A 17,857-nucleotide genomic window follows, 5' to 3' on the forward strand; every position below is an offset into this window, starting at 1 on the left:
TAGTAGACTATACTGTTGTTTTAAATATGTAAAGTAAGTCATACATTGATTACCATATTATAGCTCTGTATATATGATTGATAGAAACATTCTCTTTAATTTAGGATGTATTTGAATGCCAATTTTTGGAACCTCCCAGCTTGAGGTAAAGTTTTTCCTGCAGCAGCCTGTGGTGTGGTATTAACATTTAGGGGCTTTCTGTGTTGCTATGTGGTTATTCTGTTTTTACAATTGAATTACATTTCATCCATACAGTTTACTCAGTAACTTTAATTGCGCTTTATAATTGTGTCAGCTGAGTTTCAGTGCATTATCAACGACTGACATGCACGACATTAACTCTGAATGGGTCTGAAGGGGGTGTCTGTTTACTTGCTTTATGATGGCAATGGTTCTGTGATTCTCTAGGCCCTGAGAAAATATTCACAGGAAAGAGAAAGAGAAAGAAAAAAACATTTGTTCAACAAGAATTCATCTGAAGCTCCGGCAACTCTTTTATGTACTAAGATCTGTTGTGTAGGACTAGATTTTCATATCCAGTCCTACATTAACATAATGGGGGGGGGGAGAAGATTAGGGAAATTATGTGCAGATGAAGCTGATCTAAGGTTTTTCAGATCCAACAAGAATTTGGTGCATAAAAACCCTCATTCTAAAATTCCTTTTTTCCTTTTAATAAAAGACTAAGTTGAAAAGAACTTGCTTAGTGATCTGATTTTCTCTTTCTGTCTATTTTTCCCCAAATTATTAAATTCCAGTCAAACAGTAATTACCTGTCTAACATATCATTCATAATGTAATTAAGCCAAACAAAACACAGATTAAGCAATTATTTAGAAGAAAATGTAATCATTTTAATTACATTCAAATGCTTAATAATATAACCATATAATATAATATAGAATATCTTTGGGATAGCTGAGTGTTATTTACAGTAACATGCCGTGACCTGTGTGAGTTGATGCCGAGTGAAGCTTCTGTTAGCCGACATGCTGTTGTTCCATATGGCTTTGTGTAGGCGTCTGTCCACCATCTTCATGTCTGCTAGTAACATTGAAGTAAATGCCGGTCGTGTGACCCCTGCAAGTCCAGGAACAGGCACCTGTACGTCACCAGGTCAGGGTGGGGCTTCTTTAAATCAATGCTGGTGACAAAAACTTTATGCTGACTGTATTCACTGACTTATAGTCAGCTGTCAGTGAGGTAAAAATATCCTCACCGTCCATCCTGGCAACTCAGAGAAGGGAAGCTTAGATTACGTGATGATTTAATTAAAAAAATATTTTCTATCAGATATTGTTTTTCAGAGCCAAAAGTCACAAACATATCATTATTAATTTGTATTTTAAATGCAAATAGATGAGGGGCTAGTTGGTTGCAAAATTTCTGTGTATTCAACTGTGTGTGTGTGTGTGTGTGTGTGTGTGTGCGTGCGTGCGTGCGTGCGTGTGTGTGTTTGTGTGTGTGTGTGTGTGTGTGTGTGTGTAATGTGGAGTTGTGTGGTTGCATCAGAGGAAAAGTGCAATAGAGAAAATATTGGTGGGCATGCCTTAATGTTCTTGTGTTTCTATAGGGATTAGACTGTATGTTATGCAGGATTACCTTTCTTGATGTTGTAGAATCCCATTTTTGTTCCAAGTAATTATAGACAGGAACTTCATGGCTGTAAGTAGCAATCATAGATGACTAGACCCAATAGAACCGCATAGATTCATCAGTTTGATGAGGTAGAGTTAAGAATCTGAAGTGAACGATATGAATTATTTAAAGGAGAATGCAAAGATGGGTATTAAATGTGTAGGTTGGATTTGGTAAAGCAGGTTATGGAGTGTTTCCACCAACTTGTTTTTGATATTCCATTATAGAAAGAATTTTAAGAAAATAAATGAGGTTAAGTAGAATGGTGTATAATAAAAACATTAAAGATGTTTAAGTATTAAGTATTGATCAAGTTGGACCCATGTGCTTAATTTAAATGAGTGTGTGTCTGCAAGTGTATGATAGAGCGTTTTTCATCCCCAGCCAAAAACAAGACCGTACTTCTCTGTTGTTGTATATGGAGATATCAGGTTATGTAGCGTGATTCGCTTTACTGTAGCCTTTTGCCCCGTGTGTGTGTGTGTGTGTGTGTGTGTGTGTGTGTGTGTGTGTGTGTGTGTGTGTGTGTGTGTGTGTGTGTGTGTTGTGCCGACTTTTACAAGTGTGACAGAGAAGTTGACAGGAAAGGGAGCGCTGTCATATTGAGTCTACGCTCCCCCCTCAGATCCCTTTATTTTGGAGCCCGGAGGACGCCGAATGAAAAGAGTACCGTGTCTTTGTGTGAGCTCATGCACTCTTGTCTGTGCAATTGTGTGTGTTTATTTCAAAAATCTTTCTGTGTGGAGCACATGTGGGTGTATCTGAAAGGTTGTATGTGTGTGTGTGTTTCATATAGTCAGAAGAGAGTGTGAAAAACATAATGCACATGTGTGTAATGACACCCGTGGTTTGTTAGGGATTTTTAATTTTTGGACGTGTTCATGGTTTCTTATTAATTTTTGAAATACAACAATAAAGTTGCTTTTTTCAAGTTTTAAATGGGTAAATATTGTTTGTGTTAAAACACTATTATGATATACTGTGTGTGTGTGTGTGTGTGTGTGTGTGTGTGTGTGTGTGTGTGTGTGTGTGTGTGTGTGTGTGTGTGTGTGTATAGGTGTTAAAAATCTATTTCAAAATATCTTTAATTGTTTAAGAAAAAGTAATTGCTGATAGAATTTATCACAAGTGCTTTTTGACACATTTACTGAAAGTAGAGTAGATGCATTGTTTGTATCTGTGGACCACAGCAATAAATACAATTCATGGTATATGTTAAAGATAAGAGTTAGTATGTATTTGATCATATTTAGGCAAAACACTCCACACATGTAATGTTCATCAGAATTATGTTGAAAACACACGACAAACCAGATTATATCAAGTTTTCCTCCATGAGTTAAAAGCTAATCAATGGAGACACATTAACGAAAGGAAAAAGGAAACTTTTAGGCTACATTAAACCTTGGCATTATACTACTATTTATAACCTATCACTAACTAAACAATTAAATAAAAAAAAATATTCAGACAAAATGTTTGTTATGGCCCTGCAGTCATTTCACCAGGAGAACAAACTGGGAGGTCAGGTCAGGTCAGTGTATCTGGAACCCAGTGTGTGTGTATCACATGCAGGTTTCTGAGTTCATTCGAGCCATTGAATCGGCATTAGAGTCCTACACACACGCATTTATATCATGATCTGTCATTTATTATTACCCCCCCCCCCACACACACACACACACACTGATGAGCTCACACGTTTTTGGACACAGCTGTGTGTGCTCTGTGTCTAGGTCCTCCGACAGAATGTAAATGAAGTGTTTTTTTAAGCAGCGCTGCAACTTCTTACAAAATGAAACTCTAAGACAAACAGGGAGAAAACCGACAACATGAAGTGTGTGTGTGTGTGTGTGTGTGTGTGTGTGCGTGCGTGCGTGCGTGCGTGCGTGCGTGCGTGTGTGTGCGTGCGTGCGTGTGTGTGTGTGTGCGTGCGTGTGTGGGTGTGTGAGTGTGTGCGTGTGTGTGTGTGTGTGAATGCGTGTGTGTGTGTGTGTGTGTGTGTGTGTGTGTGTGTGTATATGGGACTGACAAGCCAAGTGTCAATCCTTGTGTGCCAGATATAATGTGTGAGCGCCATGGCAACAAAGCAAACATTGTACTGATGTTACCTATGCATAACGTAGAATATTCAAAAAATACCTGTAGCCAAATGTGTCTGTGTGTGTGTGTGTGTGTGTGTGTGTGTGTGTGTGTGTGTGTGTGTGTGTGTGTGTGTGTGTGTGTGTGTGTGTGTGTGTGTGTGTGTGTGTGTGTGTGTGTGTGTGTGTGTGTGTGTGTGTGTGCGTGTGTGTGCGTGTATGCGTGTGTGTTTATGTCATTTTCCACTGTGTGGGGGGTGGGGGTGGTGTCAGTGTACTTGTGTGTGTTTACACAGAAAAACATTAGATGGAGTTGTATTCCATCTTCAGTGTTTTAGTCAACAGTAACTGAAAAATGAAAAAATCGCCGATTAAATGGAGTTTTCCCCTCTAGATTTTTTTGAACAGTGACTGAACAGTTCCAAATCTAATATTCTTTTCTTCACATTCATTTCAAATAGCCATTTTACATTTTATAGTGTAACAAGCTTTTTTAGTCTCACTACAGAGTGAGAGAGGAAAGTGTGCACGGTGTCATTTTTATGAAGAGGACCCGATGACCTTGTTGCTGCAAATGTCTAACATGCTTTTTGAGTCTTCTCTTGCATGTGTTTGATCTCTTGTGAGTTTCTTATGATTTCTTTTGTTGACTTTTATTGTTGATTTTCATCCCAATTTCAACAGAAACTTCAGTTTTATTTATGGCCATGTCGTGAAACTGCTCAGCATCTCACATCCTGCATTCTATATCATTGGGACTTCGAGTATAATAATTTCTGACACTATTGTTTCTCGAAATTATTTATTGTACTACAGTATTAATTGATCATAAAGGTGTGTTTGTTTTACTTTGAAATATGTTGAAGTAGATATTCATTGTCCCTCAAAAATTTGTAAATTTCCCAGTTTGGGATAATCTAAGTATATCTAATCGAATCTAATCTAATCTAATTTAATCTAAATCAAAAGTCAGTATTCCATAGCTGGACCTGGCTAAAAGTCAAATTACAGATTTACTTTTGTTTGTTAGTACTTGGGGCTGTTCACCATCTCTGATCTCTCTTTAAACATGTCACGCTTTCTTTAAGTATACTTGAATACACTTGAATACACACCACCGATTTACACTTGCATGACTGTCTTCCTCTTCGTGCCCGCTTTCCTCTATGGTGTATTATTATATTATGCTTCTTTTGAAAAAGATTACTATACATATATTTTAACCCTTTACTCCATCGCATTGCAGTGGTTTCGCTTCCCCTCCTCTCCACTTCACTCTCTTCATCCTGGTCTACCCGGATACGGATACCCGGGAATAACATCCCCAGTCCCTCCCGCCCCTGTTTTACGTAACGCTTAAAGCCCTGCATATCCTCCCTGGCCATGGCAACAACCACATCTGGATCACACAGCCATCCAGACTGGCACCAAAGCATACGTGATGCCTTCAAGATTTGCCATAAAATTTTAATGTACAGTGATAATCATATTTTTTGTTGAGTGAAGTATATAATGTGGGGAATCTCAAAATGGACTGGTGTAATGGGACTCCTTGGTCGAGACTTACTGCATGCATGCAAAGTTAGGTACAGATTTGTTCCCACATCTTCAGGGTCTCAGTCATGCTCACATTCACTGATCTGAGTACATCAGGCTTCACTTATGCCTCGCACATCCTAAACTTTGGAATGATAACAATTTTTATTTACCTTTGACATTTTTTCTTCTGCTTAATCACACTCTGCACTTCTCATCCTTGCATCTGTGGCTTCTTAAGTCTTTTGACTGGGTTTCTGCAGCTACACGGTTGTTGGCCACTCATCTGCAGGCGAGTAGCGCCCCCAGATGGGCACATGAACACATTACAACATCCCTCCCACAGTGGATGATGGAAGGCTCCCTCTCTAAGTTTATGTTTCATTTATTTTACAAATGATTCATTGTTGGGAAGATAATGTCACTGCATCTGCATAAAGCCAGTAAGTGTTAAGAGTGTTTTGTGGCCAATAGGAGCCCTCCAGTTCCCAGTTGTCATTAACTTTATCTAAATCTAGAGTAAAGCCACGTTAGAGTCCATTATCTTTTTTTCTCCTATAAATCTATCCTCCTAGGTGTCTGGTAAATCGTTAAAAAAATTATTTTATTTAGATGCAATAAATGGAGCTGGTCAGTGGCACACTAGTGACCAGGGGCAACATGGGGACCTGTGCCCAACATAGCTGTTGCCATGGTAACTGCATAGAACTGGTAGATTGAGTAATAATTGGACGGAGCAAATGGTTGGTTGTGGGAGGGAGAAACACAGAGCAGAGAGGTGGAAGAAGAATTAAGGAATGAGAAAGACGGGATAGCAGAGCGAGCAATGGCAGCAGTCCACCTGCACGGTGCTGGTAGAGGTGAAACGAAAGAGGAAAAGTTTGTCGTTCTCATGGTGTTTGACGCACGCAGCTGCAGGAAGCGACATGTGTATGTATCCGTATTAAGGGTGTTATGTCTGCAAGAGGAGACAGCCAATGAAAGCTGCAGAAGACACACACAGACGTTGCACTTCCTGCTTGGTGGTTGGCAGAAACAGTTTGGCTCATCGGGGGGGGGGGGGTTTCTCTTCTGTTGTTTCCATTATGTGTCAATCTAGTGCAATTCTAGTGCAGCTCTTTGACACACGACTAAGCTCAAACCTTCTGGTACCCACCTCACACACTCCCCAGCACCTACGTGTATGCAGTCAGATTTGGATCTTTTTGAGCATGTTTTGTTTTGAGACATTGTAGATTATCATGGAAGTCACGAAAAATGTTGATAAAAAAACAAACATTTGTAGTATTTTGTTGCTTATCAAGTCAGAATTTAAATATATACAAAATACACGACGCTGAATAACTGTTGAAATGTAGGTCATTATCAAAAGTCTCCAGTATTTACCCAGGGTTGTACCCACTGAGAGCCACAGTAATCCCTCATCTCCAGGCTCTCTCACCTCTTGTCCTTTCACTTACACAGCCAAGCTGTCCAACTCCTTGTGGTTTACATGCTGAGTTTGCTGGATTGACTCAAAAGCTCATGCAGTTCACAAATCTAGTCTCTCTCGGGGGCAAGTATTGAAGTCCCTCCTGGTGTTGTATTTGTAATTTGGATTGGTGAAGTGAACTGAGCCTGACCTTTTGACTCAATCATTATGGCAGCAAACTATATAATATCAAAGAAGTCTTTCTGTATCTCTTAAGTTTAAAATCCATGTATCTTAAATGGCTTCCTCCCTTTGTCTCCCATCTCTGCCCCCCCCCCCATGCTGTCCATGTAATAGTTCTGTTTGCAGAATTTGTTTTCTCTCTATCCACCCACTCCCTCCTCCATCCCTCCCTGACTGCCTCTCCTGCTGAAAATGACTCTCAATCTATTTTTACCCTCTGGTTCTCTCCACTCTTACTCATTCCACCCATTTCCCTCTCTTTCTAACCACCCCCTGTTTCCAGTCCTCTCCTACTATCTGTCTTCCTCCCTGTTCATGTGAAGGTTGCACCAGATTGTTTAAATTTATGTCCAGGGGAGGCACATTTACTACATGATGGACAGATGGAAAATGTTGGAGGATTTCATGGTGGAAAATTACATCACTCCCCTTAAACTGTTAGAAGTGTTCCTACAACAATAGTGCAGCATTACTAGGGAAGGGTTTTCTATTCTGTCTCATAAATAAGAACTACTAGATAATTGGCTTTCTGCTGGTGTGTATGTTTCCACTTCCGAGTTTTGGGAAATTTACATGACGCATGCAGAATAACCATGCTTACTCATATATGATTAATGTGTGTGTGGCTGTGCATTGTCATCCTGAACCAAGTGCCTTCATCAACACCCCCCACCCCCCTTCCTGATTGCATAAGAAAACCAAAGGCTGCGTTCAGCTCAAACAGTGAACGGCTCACCAGCGCCTTCCTTCAGCGGATTGTCTTCAGGAGAGCTTTAGTAGAGAATTTGTTTAAAAAAAAAAAAAGACATTGTCTAACTTGTGTTAAGTCATTGGTTGACTGGTATATAAATGTCGGCTTTTTATTCGCGGTTTTGAACATCACTCAATGTTTACTACGAATCCTGTACCAATGACATAAACCTGGGATGGGCTTATTGTAAAAAAAAAAAAAACCCCAGAAAAATATAAATTTCTGAGAGGTTAATTGAATATGAGGTGGTGTTTTGTGTGGATACAATGAAGCTACGTAACGCTGTATATGATTTGTAATTTTAATCAAAATCTAATTCTATTATTTTGGCAACAAGAGCCACTGGTCGTAAAGCCGGGTTAAATTTGCATATGACTGGCATTCCAGCGCACACATTGACCAATCATGTTTTGTGACGGGTGTATGACGGCTGTCTGTCTTGACCAATAGAAGCTTGTGATTCGCCTGACGAAGGCGGGACAAGGCTGGGCGAGGTTGACAGGACGAGAAAGGGAGGGGCAATAGTGGAGGGGAGGGGGTGGGGGCCAAGCAGCCTAGTTTACAACAAGAGGAAGAGGGAGGGAAAGAGAAAGGAAGGGCCAAGGTTTTCAAGAGACAACGAAACAAAAATAAGGGTTTAAACTCGGGCCGGGAGCTGTGAAGATGCGGTACGAGGACTTTCGTGGACTAAGCCAGCGGTTGTAACACCAAGTTGGAGCCGAACCGGACGATGTGCGCGCCGATGTCGTTCGCACGAACTGGTTAACGCTAGCCAACCTGCTGCAGACCTCACCGACGGCTCGGACCGAGCGTACCGCTTCAGTTCTTGTAAGGGACCCAAGCGGGTGTGGGTCTACAATTCCGGGTATTCAACTCGGTTTGCCGCCGTGAGGAGGAGGAGGAGGAGAAGGAGGGGGGGGGGAGGAAGAACAGCACAACTCCAACTGCGATTCATCCCATTTCTGCTTGCCGACAGGAGCCAGGAGTCCACACCGTGGTCGCCTTTTTTTTTTCTTTTCTTTTTTTTTGCGGTGTACGGAACCCAGCAGTCGCTAGCTAGCATCAGCTCTGTGGCCAGGTAGAAAAAGGAGCTGCTGGTTTGAGATACTGCTTAGCTACCCTGTAGTAAACAGTGTTTGGTTAGCACTGGGTGATGGATGAATGCACCAGATTTACACTCCGCGACATCTGTCTGTGCGTAGCCAACACGGACGAGCTCCAGCGGGTCCCTAGCATCACCCCACGATGCGTGATTTTGGATCATGGCACGTGTTAGCTGTCAACTTATGACAGGTGCACAGAGCAGTCCTGGGGGCAGGTAACAGGGCAAACAGTGGAGTGTTTTGTGTATTTGCACAGTCCTCGTTGGATCATTTTCGGCCGCCAGTACGTGTGAATACGCCTTTTGTAGCTGAGACATGAAAACAATTGTGCTTCTTTCGCCTCTGTCTGTGCGGCGGGTGCACGACCAGGGGCGTTCCCGAGAGGTCGGTCTACAGTCGGACTGGTGCACGCCAAGCTTCGGTTGTTGCATCAAGCAGCTCCAATAGCTTATATGTGGTTTATTATACGAATTTTTAAATGTTTCCAAAAAAAAAATTGTGGTCGAATTTTTACAGCACACCATATTAAGATTGTCGCGTCACGCTCCCAAGTTCCAAGTAGACGAATCACCTTAGCTTTGATGGCCCACATTTGCTTGTTGCGGTGCTGTTTAGCCTAATCGATACGGTGGCCCATTACAGACGTTTAGCTGTTTGAGCTGGATGTGCTTCTTCATAGCTACCGAGCCCCCCCCCCCCCCTCTATTCGCTGCTGTACGGAGAGCGAGCTCTGACATGTTCCCGGAAGGCAGCGCATGTTTCGGGCGGGTGTTTTAATTGAGGCCGTGGATGTCCTCGAGGCCTTGTTAACCCATTAATGACCGAGCAGCTGTAGCAATGTAAACAAACAGGGAGAGGGGGCATCGGGGGTAATTAGACCAAAGGGAGGAGGATCGTTACTTTCTATTACAATCATTGTCTCAGTGGATCTTATGTGTGTTTGTATTTTGGCAGATTTAACTTAATTTGTGTGTTTTATTGCGATTGTTTCTCGTACATTTTGTCCATTCATGTTTGAATGTTCCGTGTTCGTTCTTAGATTGCTGCGTCCAGCGATAAAAAATAGATGGACTCTACTTGATGGTCATTTTTCTTTTTTTATTTACATTTCAATTCCGTACGCCACTTCTTCTTTTTTTTAAACCCAGTGATGATGCAATACTTACGGTAAATGATGACTGCAATTTGTGGGGATGGAACGGACAAACAGCATCACTTGTCGCCTGTGAGCTCACCGGCATCATCGGCTCGATATTGTGGATTAAATACGTTTCCTTGCCTGGATTTCTTTTATTTTGTGTTATAAAATAGACTTTTTAAAAAAAGGAAGTTCATAATTCTTTTTTTTTTGGGTGAAACAGCAAAGATTTCGTTCAACCATGTTCTCATCAGAGAATCCTCAGTATCTCCGCCAAGGATTAAGCATGTTTGGTTAGTCCATGTTATTTACCTTATTGATTATATTAAGTAAATCATTTTTTCTCATACCTGTAAACAACAGTATTTCCTCATAGTTTATGTGATTCTAATGTTGATAACATGCTCTCTAAAGCTTTTGTTTCATCCTTATTAGTCACTGTTAGTATTTTAAATGAATATTATATGATTTACGCAATGCCTTTTGGATTCATGGAGCTTCAGATTGTACCAGCTTCTGTTCTCAATCCAGCCTGTTATTGAGAACAGAGAGTCCTTTTGTACATCTGTTGTTGTTTGACTGATTTAACCAGTTAAGTGGCTCAAGGTGGTCCGTTGTAACATCACTGATATTCTCTATAGTTTTCAAACCTTTGATTTGGTTTGATTATCTCAAATGTCCGAGATAATATCCCGTCCCTTGTTTGATTAAAAAATGAAAGCCAGTAGTGGTGTTCATCCAAAGGAACCATTGTCAGAGGTATGGGATCTTCTTTATCCATTTTTAAAATGTATACATGTGTATCTATGTAAATCATAAATACAGAAAAAGATGCATGGCAAGATTGCAAACTAATTGCAACACATTAATAGAGTGTGTGATTGCAGTAGGAATGCATGACTGTTGAGGGACTTGCGCTGAGGTTCCTGCTTGTTTTGAATCAAAGGGAGTTGTGGACATCAGATGGTGTTGGCTGTTTGCGATAAACAGGACTGTTTTCCTCTGCAGTGTGGACCAATGTGGAGCCCCGGTCGGTTCCAGTCTTCCCCTGGCATTCATTGGTCCCTTTCCTGGCACCGACCCAATCAGATGCTTCTTCTCAAGCAGGAGAGGGTCCACACCCCATCAACCACCCCCAAGCAGCCAGTCTGAAGTCAGGTAATGAATGACTGTTTATGTCTAGATAGAAAATGCTACAGAAATGACCATCAAATATAAGTTCCCCTATATTTTTAAATAATTTTGAGTATCCCAGATTGTTAACTTTGTTTTGAACAAGTTTCTCCGTGATGCTCTTTATCAGAATGTCAGGGGGTGGCAGCGCCGTCACAAGAGCCTCCAGAGGCACCTCCCACCACAGAGAGGGGTCCCCTCTCCCAGCCTCCCCCCTCATCATCTGACGAGCCACTTCCAGAGAAGGAGAAGGGAGAAGGAGAGAGGGAGAGGCCTGACAGCGAGACGGAGAGTGACGTGGATGACCCGTAAGTCGACCGATTAATTAAAGACTAATTTACACGTAAAGCTGTGAGGTTCAACTAGACGCGGTAAATGTACCCTCATCGGTGTCTGATTGCTTTAAATCGACTGAGTCAGTGTTCAGATGTGTGTGTGTGTGTGTGGTACCGTGTACCCAGATTTACAGTAAATGGATGTGATATTTTCTGTATCCTTGTGCTAATTTGGGCAGAAGAGTTCAGTGCCAGAACAAAAGCTGATAGGAACAAAAGCATTCTATCTGCGGGCTCGATCATGATTTGACAGACAGTGGCCGCGCTGTCAGCTATTGAAATGGATGATCTATCAGCTAAAACTGCTGATACATCTTCTGGGAGATAAAAAGCTTGTGCTCTGTGTCTACATTAGGAATGCAACAATATGAGACCTTCATTTCATGATAACTATCTTGAAAAATCAGTGTCACTTCTTACAGTAGTAATAGTGTTGTTATTAAATATCAAAGGTTGTTTGGTTGTGATTAAGTTCTTCGAAAGCCGTTGAAGGAATGAAAGGTTTTTGTCTAAAATTAAATGTCTTATTTTATAAAATATTGTCAAATTTTATAAACATAAGTTTTAAATTTTATAACATAATAAAGCATCAAACCAGTATACTGCTGCCATCCTATTCTAGATCTGATAAACTTGCAGCACTAAGATAAATAAACCAGTTATGGAGAGCAAAATGAATTTTTTAAATATTAAAGATGGAATGCGAGAGCAGTGCTTAAGCATGAGCCTGTATACGTATATCATCCCCAGGGGAAATACCGGTATGTAATAAAACTTCCAAATAGAGCCCTGTCTTCTGTCTCCTCTCAGCTTCCTCCCAGGAGTCGTACCAGAGCAGCCCCACGCCACATCTCCAGTAAAGAGACGCACACAGTCCCTCAGCGCGTTACCCAAAGATGCAGATAAGAGCAGCCCTGGAAAGGTAGATTTTTTTTTTCCCCTGCCATCACAATCCTCAATGTTCCTTTTAGTGAGATATTTAATCGAATATCTCTGCCTGTTATTTCTGTTTTGCACACACTCTCAGAGGGAGAAGGATCACATTAGACGGCCGATGAACGCGTTCATGATTTTCAGTAAGCGTCATCGAGCGTTGGTGCACCAGCGGCACCCGAACCAGGATAACAGGACGGTCAGCAAGATTCTTGGGGAGTGGTGGTACGCGCTGGGACCCAAGGAGAAACAGAAGTACCATGATTTGGCCTTTCAGGTACAAAATAAAGCCCTAACACACAACTTTGTGATATACAAAGCACTTTTATCCACTCCTTCTGATTGCATTTCCTGTTCCCAGGTTAAAGAGGCACACTTTAAGGCCCACCCGGATTGGAAATGGTGCAACAAGGACAGAAAGAAGTCCAGCTCTGAAGGCCGTGGAGTACCCGGGGGCAAAGACATCAGAGAGAGGAGCATGTCAGAGACCACAGGTTGGTTTCACTCAACTGATGCAATATACAACACACACTTTATAGTCTGTTAACGGTCCCATTTTCACTCCCCTATAGAGCCACATTCTGTGGAGCTGAAGGGGGTCGGTCCAGGTATTGTGGGTATTTCTGAAAGAGGTGCAGGCGACGGTCATGTGGGGCAGCTCACCCGTCCCCGTGCCTTCTCTCAAAGCGCCATGCACAGCCTGGAGCGTGGGGACAGGGGTAATACACAAGCCCTGGCAGAACTGGCACAGGTAATAGACTACGACAGCTTGCAGGCCTGCAAGACTGACTGTGTAACACACAATTTGACTGTTTTGACAATAATCTGACCACCATTATCACCGCAGGAGACACGAATAGTGTTAGGTGTCTTGTAAACGTATGTCGCACATGATTGTCGCACATCTGTCAACAAATAGCGACAAACAGGTGTTTTGATGTCATGAATTTGGATGTGTTATAACTGACATTGGATAAAACCAAGAGTTTGATTTGTTACTTCCTGATAAAACAATACTGATGTTGTGAAACCATTGTTTTACCCTTACATTTACTGTACTTGTTGCAAGCCGTCACAAAAATAACACTGACTTCAACAAAGTGTCCTGTTTCTGTTAAATGTAAAATGATTTATAGTCTCAACCCCTCCATGACTCACTGTCCCAAATTTTCACCCCATTTTCACTCGTCTGCTTTCTAAATGCAAATGTGAAACACCCAAATGCAAAAATCAGAACCATTCAAACTTGTTCTGCGTTGCAGATGTGTGTGGATGGTGGCAGCCAGTTTTCGAGTCACGCCCCACCTCTGTCACAGTCCCAGCGGGGGGTGAGTGAGGACATGACCAGCGATGAGGAGCGCATGGTCATCTGTGAGGAGGAGGGAGACGATGATGTCATTGGTGAGAAATCAGCCCAGCCAAACTTGTGAAATTGAACGTTTGATTAGAGATTCTAGAGTAGTTGAGCAAATTTTAATTAGTACAAAACAATAATCTGTCATGAGGTATGATTAATGCCAGCAGTGATGCCTTTGTGTCGGCTTGTCATGGAAGAATTTTCTGGGAGTTTTTTGTGTATTATTTATTTCCTCCATTTTTTTTTTACCTTCTTTTGAAAAAGAAAGTCCTATCAGTGTTGAACATAGAAGCAATACGTTTCTCAACACTTGACCACAAACCCTGAATGCTAAATCTGGTTTCTTCTTACACCAGTGTCGTCTATGGAGTGTGCAGCAGTGTATTAGGTGTCGAAGGAGAACTGCAGGCTACTACACCTTGTATTTCTAGATTATACCGTCTCCTGTTAAACAACAAAGTGTCTTCTTTTCAGTAGTAGAATAGCTGCGTTTCTATCAGAGAAAATTGCATCCTAAGATACGAGTTTTGAGGATGCATTTTCATGGATGAGGGTGCATTGTGCTGTCTCTGCTCTGACCTGGATATTCAGCTGTGATTATTTAAAAGGCCAAAGAGGGGCTGCAGCTGAATTACATCTGGAGCTCAAAGATGTGGCCAGAAGGGATCAAACACGTTTGAAAATAAGAACCGACTTGAAAGAAACCTGCTGAACTCAGTGTTAGCATGTTGTACAGCTAACGTAGTTTATTATTATTGTAATAATCCTACATGCTAGAGTAATGCTGGACTAATGTTGTAATGTTGAGGTCATGTTGTGATGGTTTAATGTGATCAATTTTTGACCCCTGTCCTGTCTTTTTATTTTAACCTCTTCTGCTACACCCATTTTTTTTGTTGGGGGAAAAAGGACAAAATTTGTAATCCTCTATATAAAAAATGGCTATTTATGTTATACAGAATGAAGGAAACAAACCTTTGAAATGAGTTATTATATAAGCGACAAGCAGACGTTCGTGTCTGCACCACAGCGGAAGAGGTTAAAGATGGGATGGTGGCGAGCGCTGAGTCAGAGAAACACACCCTGATTTCATTGAATTATACATAGAGAGGAGTGTGGAGTGTAGCTGTAGCTCCTCTTCCTTCTTCTCCACAGAGGACCCTTATCCCAGCAGCTCCATAGATCTCAAGTGTAAGGAGCGGGTGACTGACAGCGACAGCGAGAACGGCTCAGGAGACGAAAATGAACGCAAGGCGAGTGAAAAACCAATATTTTTGAGTTTTTAAATGGATCTCATGCAGAGTGTCGTTCTAGAATTGTTTCATTTTGTGTTTTACTGAAATAATCATCTCTGTTTTCAGAGAGTCTTTGCTCCGGTCATCTGCTCGTCTGCATTATCATCATCCACACCACACACTCCTCATGGCAGGAGCGTCTCCCTGTCCTCTTACCCCACCAGTAAGCGGTACGACGAGGGGAGATCAGGCGGGGGAGGGTTTTTAGATCACCGAAGGAAGGAAAGGGGAGAAGGAGACAGTAAGGACGCATTCGGGGGGGAGGCAGCAGGAGGAGGAATGCAAAGCACTTCTCTGGTCCACTCCTCTGGCCAGTCGGTCATCACCACCTCTCCAGCCGGAAGGCCTTCGTCCTCATCGGTGGGTTCCCAGGGGGGGAACCCCCTCCTTGGCGTCGGTGCTGTTCGGGCCGCCTCCACGGTGGTGACCAATGTGATGCGTCCCGTTATCAGCACGCCGCTGCCAATCGCCAGTAAACCCAAAGAGGGGGGCACGTCATCCAGCCCGCACCCCCCAGACAGGAAGTCCATGACGCCCCAGCAGCAGCCGTTACAGATCGGCTCGGCCTCAGGAAGCGTAACCGCAGGGGGCGGGCACTACTCCTCATCATCACCCCATCCTGTAGGTCCAGGCCCGGGTGGGGTCGTCACCAATTTAGTGTTAGGGGGAGCTCTGCCTGCTCAACCTACCGTACAGCTTATCACCCCCTCCCCACATCCTCAGCACCCCCAGCAGCAAGTGCTTCCTTCCTCTGCTGTGTCAGCAGCACACAGTCAAACCAACGGGCCCGTGCCCCTCCCACTGCTCCAGCCCCAGTTCCTTCCAGCCCCCTCACTGGCTCCTCCTGGGGGTAAGGCCATCACACAACTTCAGTACATCCTGCCTACCCTCCCCGCCAACACCCACCCCAAGAGTCCTCCTCAGCCGCTCAGCCAGCCCACCAGCATCTTCAACCTGCCCACGACGCCCCCCACGCACATATCCGTGGCCAACGGGAAGCAGCACGGCACGGGTTCACTGACAGGATACACGTCCAGCCAAGCGGTGGGGGTCGTAGGTCAGGGAAGCAGAGGTGAGGATTTTAGACGAGCCCCCATGATGCTCAGCAAAAAAAGCAGAATCACAGAGGTTTTGTGGCGCCGCGATTCTTAACAATTCTCCTCCATTCTGTTCCTTCTATTAAGTGCAAACACAATCCCCTGTGCTCCAAGGGAAAATGCTTGTTCCCATGGCAACAGTACGGACAGCATCAGCTCCTGCCCAGCAGTTTCCCATCGTGGCTCCTCCTCTTCCTGTCCAGAATGGCGCTCAGGCTGGGAGCAAGGTCATTAAGCGTTTCAGTGGAGACGGAGACATGATGATTAGTTTTGTGTCTTTCCTCCTCCTCCACTGCTCACACATACGTTAATATTCGCTCTTGTCTTTACGGTTTCCGATCTACTCCCTTCTCCAGATCATCCAGATCGCCCCCATGCCGGTGGTCCAGTCCCAGCTGCCCCAGGGGGGCGCGGTCCATCCTGCCAGTCCCTTCCCTGTCACGGTGGCCACGGCAGCGGTGGTGGCTCCAGGATCGGCCCCCTCCCAGGCTGTGTTACTGCCACCTGCACCGACCAGGTGGGACATACACGGGAAAAAAAAGGATTTAAATGTCAAATTCCTGGTAAATGTGATGAAGTGACAAATAAGTTCACAGCTACAGCAGTTATCTCCTAAACTGACTGTGAAATTATTTTCTGTGATTACATCCAAGTGAAACAAGACAAAGAGAAAAAGCTTCTGTCAGACATGAACTTCTTTTTAGTGTAATTTGAGTTTTAACTCATCGCCTTCTGACTTGCTTCAGATTTTTTTTTTTTTTTTACCTTGTTCATGCTCCAGAATAAAGATTAAGCAAAAATGACATTTGAAAAGATGGACCAGCATGAAGCACCAGTATGGACTTTGGCACAAACCACTTCTTCAGCTATTAAATGGGAGACAAGCGGCTCTCCTGGGACTCAGTGATTTGGAATCTCCCTAAAAGTAGAAAACATCTGTTCACCAAACACAATATCCCTTCAGCCTTTTTTTTTACTCAACCCATTTGGACGAGCATCTGTGGGAAAAAGTAACCTGAACGTCTTTCTTATGACAGTTTGACAAGTGTAATCTCGTCCCTGTAGTTTATTGATTTAAGTCGCTCCAGCTCCATTAAATTATGTAAGATTTGACAAATTATTCCAGAACTAATCAATCTTTATTGTTTCTTTAGGCGCAAACGTCCGGTACTTTTTTGAAGTCACAGACAGACAATACAAAAACCTCAAATTCCAGCGGGGGCGCAGCTGTAGCCGTGCAGCTCTATTCTAGTTGTGTTAGTCATGCTGCTGGTGGCCCAGGTTGCCTCTGCCACCCCCACACTACCTCTTAAATCCTCACACACATACACACACACACCACTAGTCATCCAGTGCTTCTTGCTCTTATGTACTTTCACCTACTGACCCTCACTGCACGACTTTTTTTGTCCTCCTGTTTTTCACTAACCTAATCTCAGTTCCTTTTTGTGATTCCACATTGTTACTAAACACCTTTTTTCTTAATGTGTCATCTTCTTTTACCTGCATGTTTTTAGATCCCATACTTTTCTCCTAATCACGTTACGCTTCTGTCCCCCCTGTCCAGGATCACCTATGTACAATCCACTCCTGGGGTTCCATCCACTCTGCCTCTTGTCTCCACGACAACAGGCTCTTCCACCTCCCAGCAAGGCCTTCCAGTGGCTGGATCTGCATACGTTCCATCCTCTCTTGCCACACTGGGGTTCACGGCTATCGCCCCACCTGGACAGGCGCTGGTTCAGCCACTGATTGCAGGTCAGTGG

The 17,857-nt window shown here is 43.2% G+C and overlaps 1 protein-coding gene across 6 annotated transcripts in view; it reads left to right on the forward strand.

Annotated features, from left to right (window-relative positions):
- cicb (capicua transcriptional repressor b) overlaps window positions 1-17,857 on the forward strand; it is a 34,887-nt gene that overhangs the window by 12,084 nt on the left and 4,946 nt on the right. For 2 of the 6 annotated variants that reach the window (XM_068323624.1, XM_068323625.1), the window contains exons 3-14: window positions 10,910-11,059; window positions 11,205-11,382; window positions 12,220-12,331; window positions 12,437-12,619; window positions 12,704-12,836; window positions 12,915-13,093; window positions 13,605-13,743; window positions 14,807-14,952; window positions 15,061-16,066; window positions 16,179-16,318; window positions 16,448-16,608; window positions 17,659-17,849. In XM_068323624.1, the coding sequence (XP_068179725.1) occupies window positions 10,910-11,059; window positions 11,205-11,382; window positions 12,220-12,331; window positions 12,437-12,619; window positions 12,704-12,836; window positions 12,915-13,093; window positions 13,605-13,743; window positions 14,807-14,952; window positions 15,061-16,066; window positions 16,179-16,318; window positions 16,448-16,608; window positions 17,659-17,849 (2,718 nt within the window). Of the gene's footprint in view, window positions 1-8,224; window positions 10,195-10,909; window positions 11,060-11,204; window positions 11,383-12,219; window positions 12,332-12,436; window positions 12,620-12,703; window positions 12,837-12,914; window positions 13,094-13,604; window positions 13,744-14,806; window positions 14,953-15,060; window positions 16,067-16,178; window positions 16,319-16,447; window positions 16,609-17,658; window positions 17,850-17,857 lie in introns of those variants that run through there. The other 4 variants (XM_068323626.1, XM_068323629.1, XM_068323628.1 and 1 more) reach the window with 3 other exon arrangements.

The sequence above is a fragment of the Antennarius striatus genome, chromosome 9, assembly GCF_040054535.1.
Source record: "Antennarius striatus isolate MH-2024 chromosome 9, ASM4005453v1, whole genome shotgun sequence".
Classification (NCBI taxonomy): domain Eukaryota; kingdom Metazoa; phylum Chordata; class Actinopteri; order Lophiiformes; family Antennariidae; genus Antennarius; species Antennarius striatus.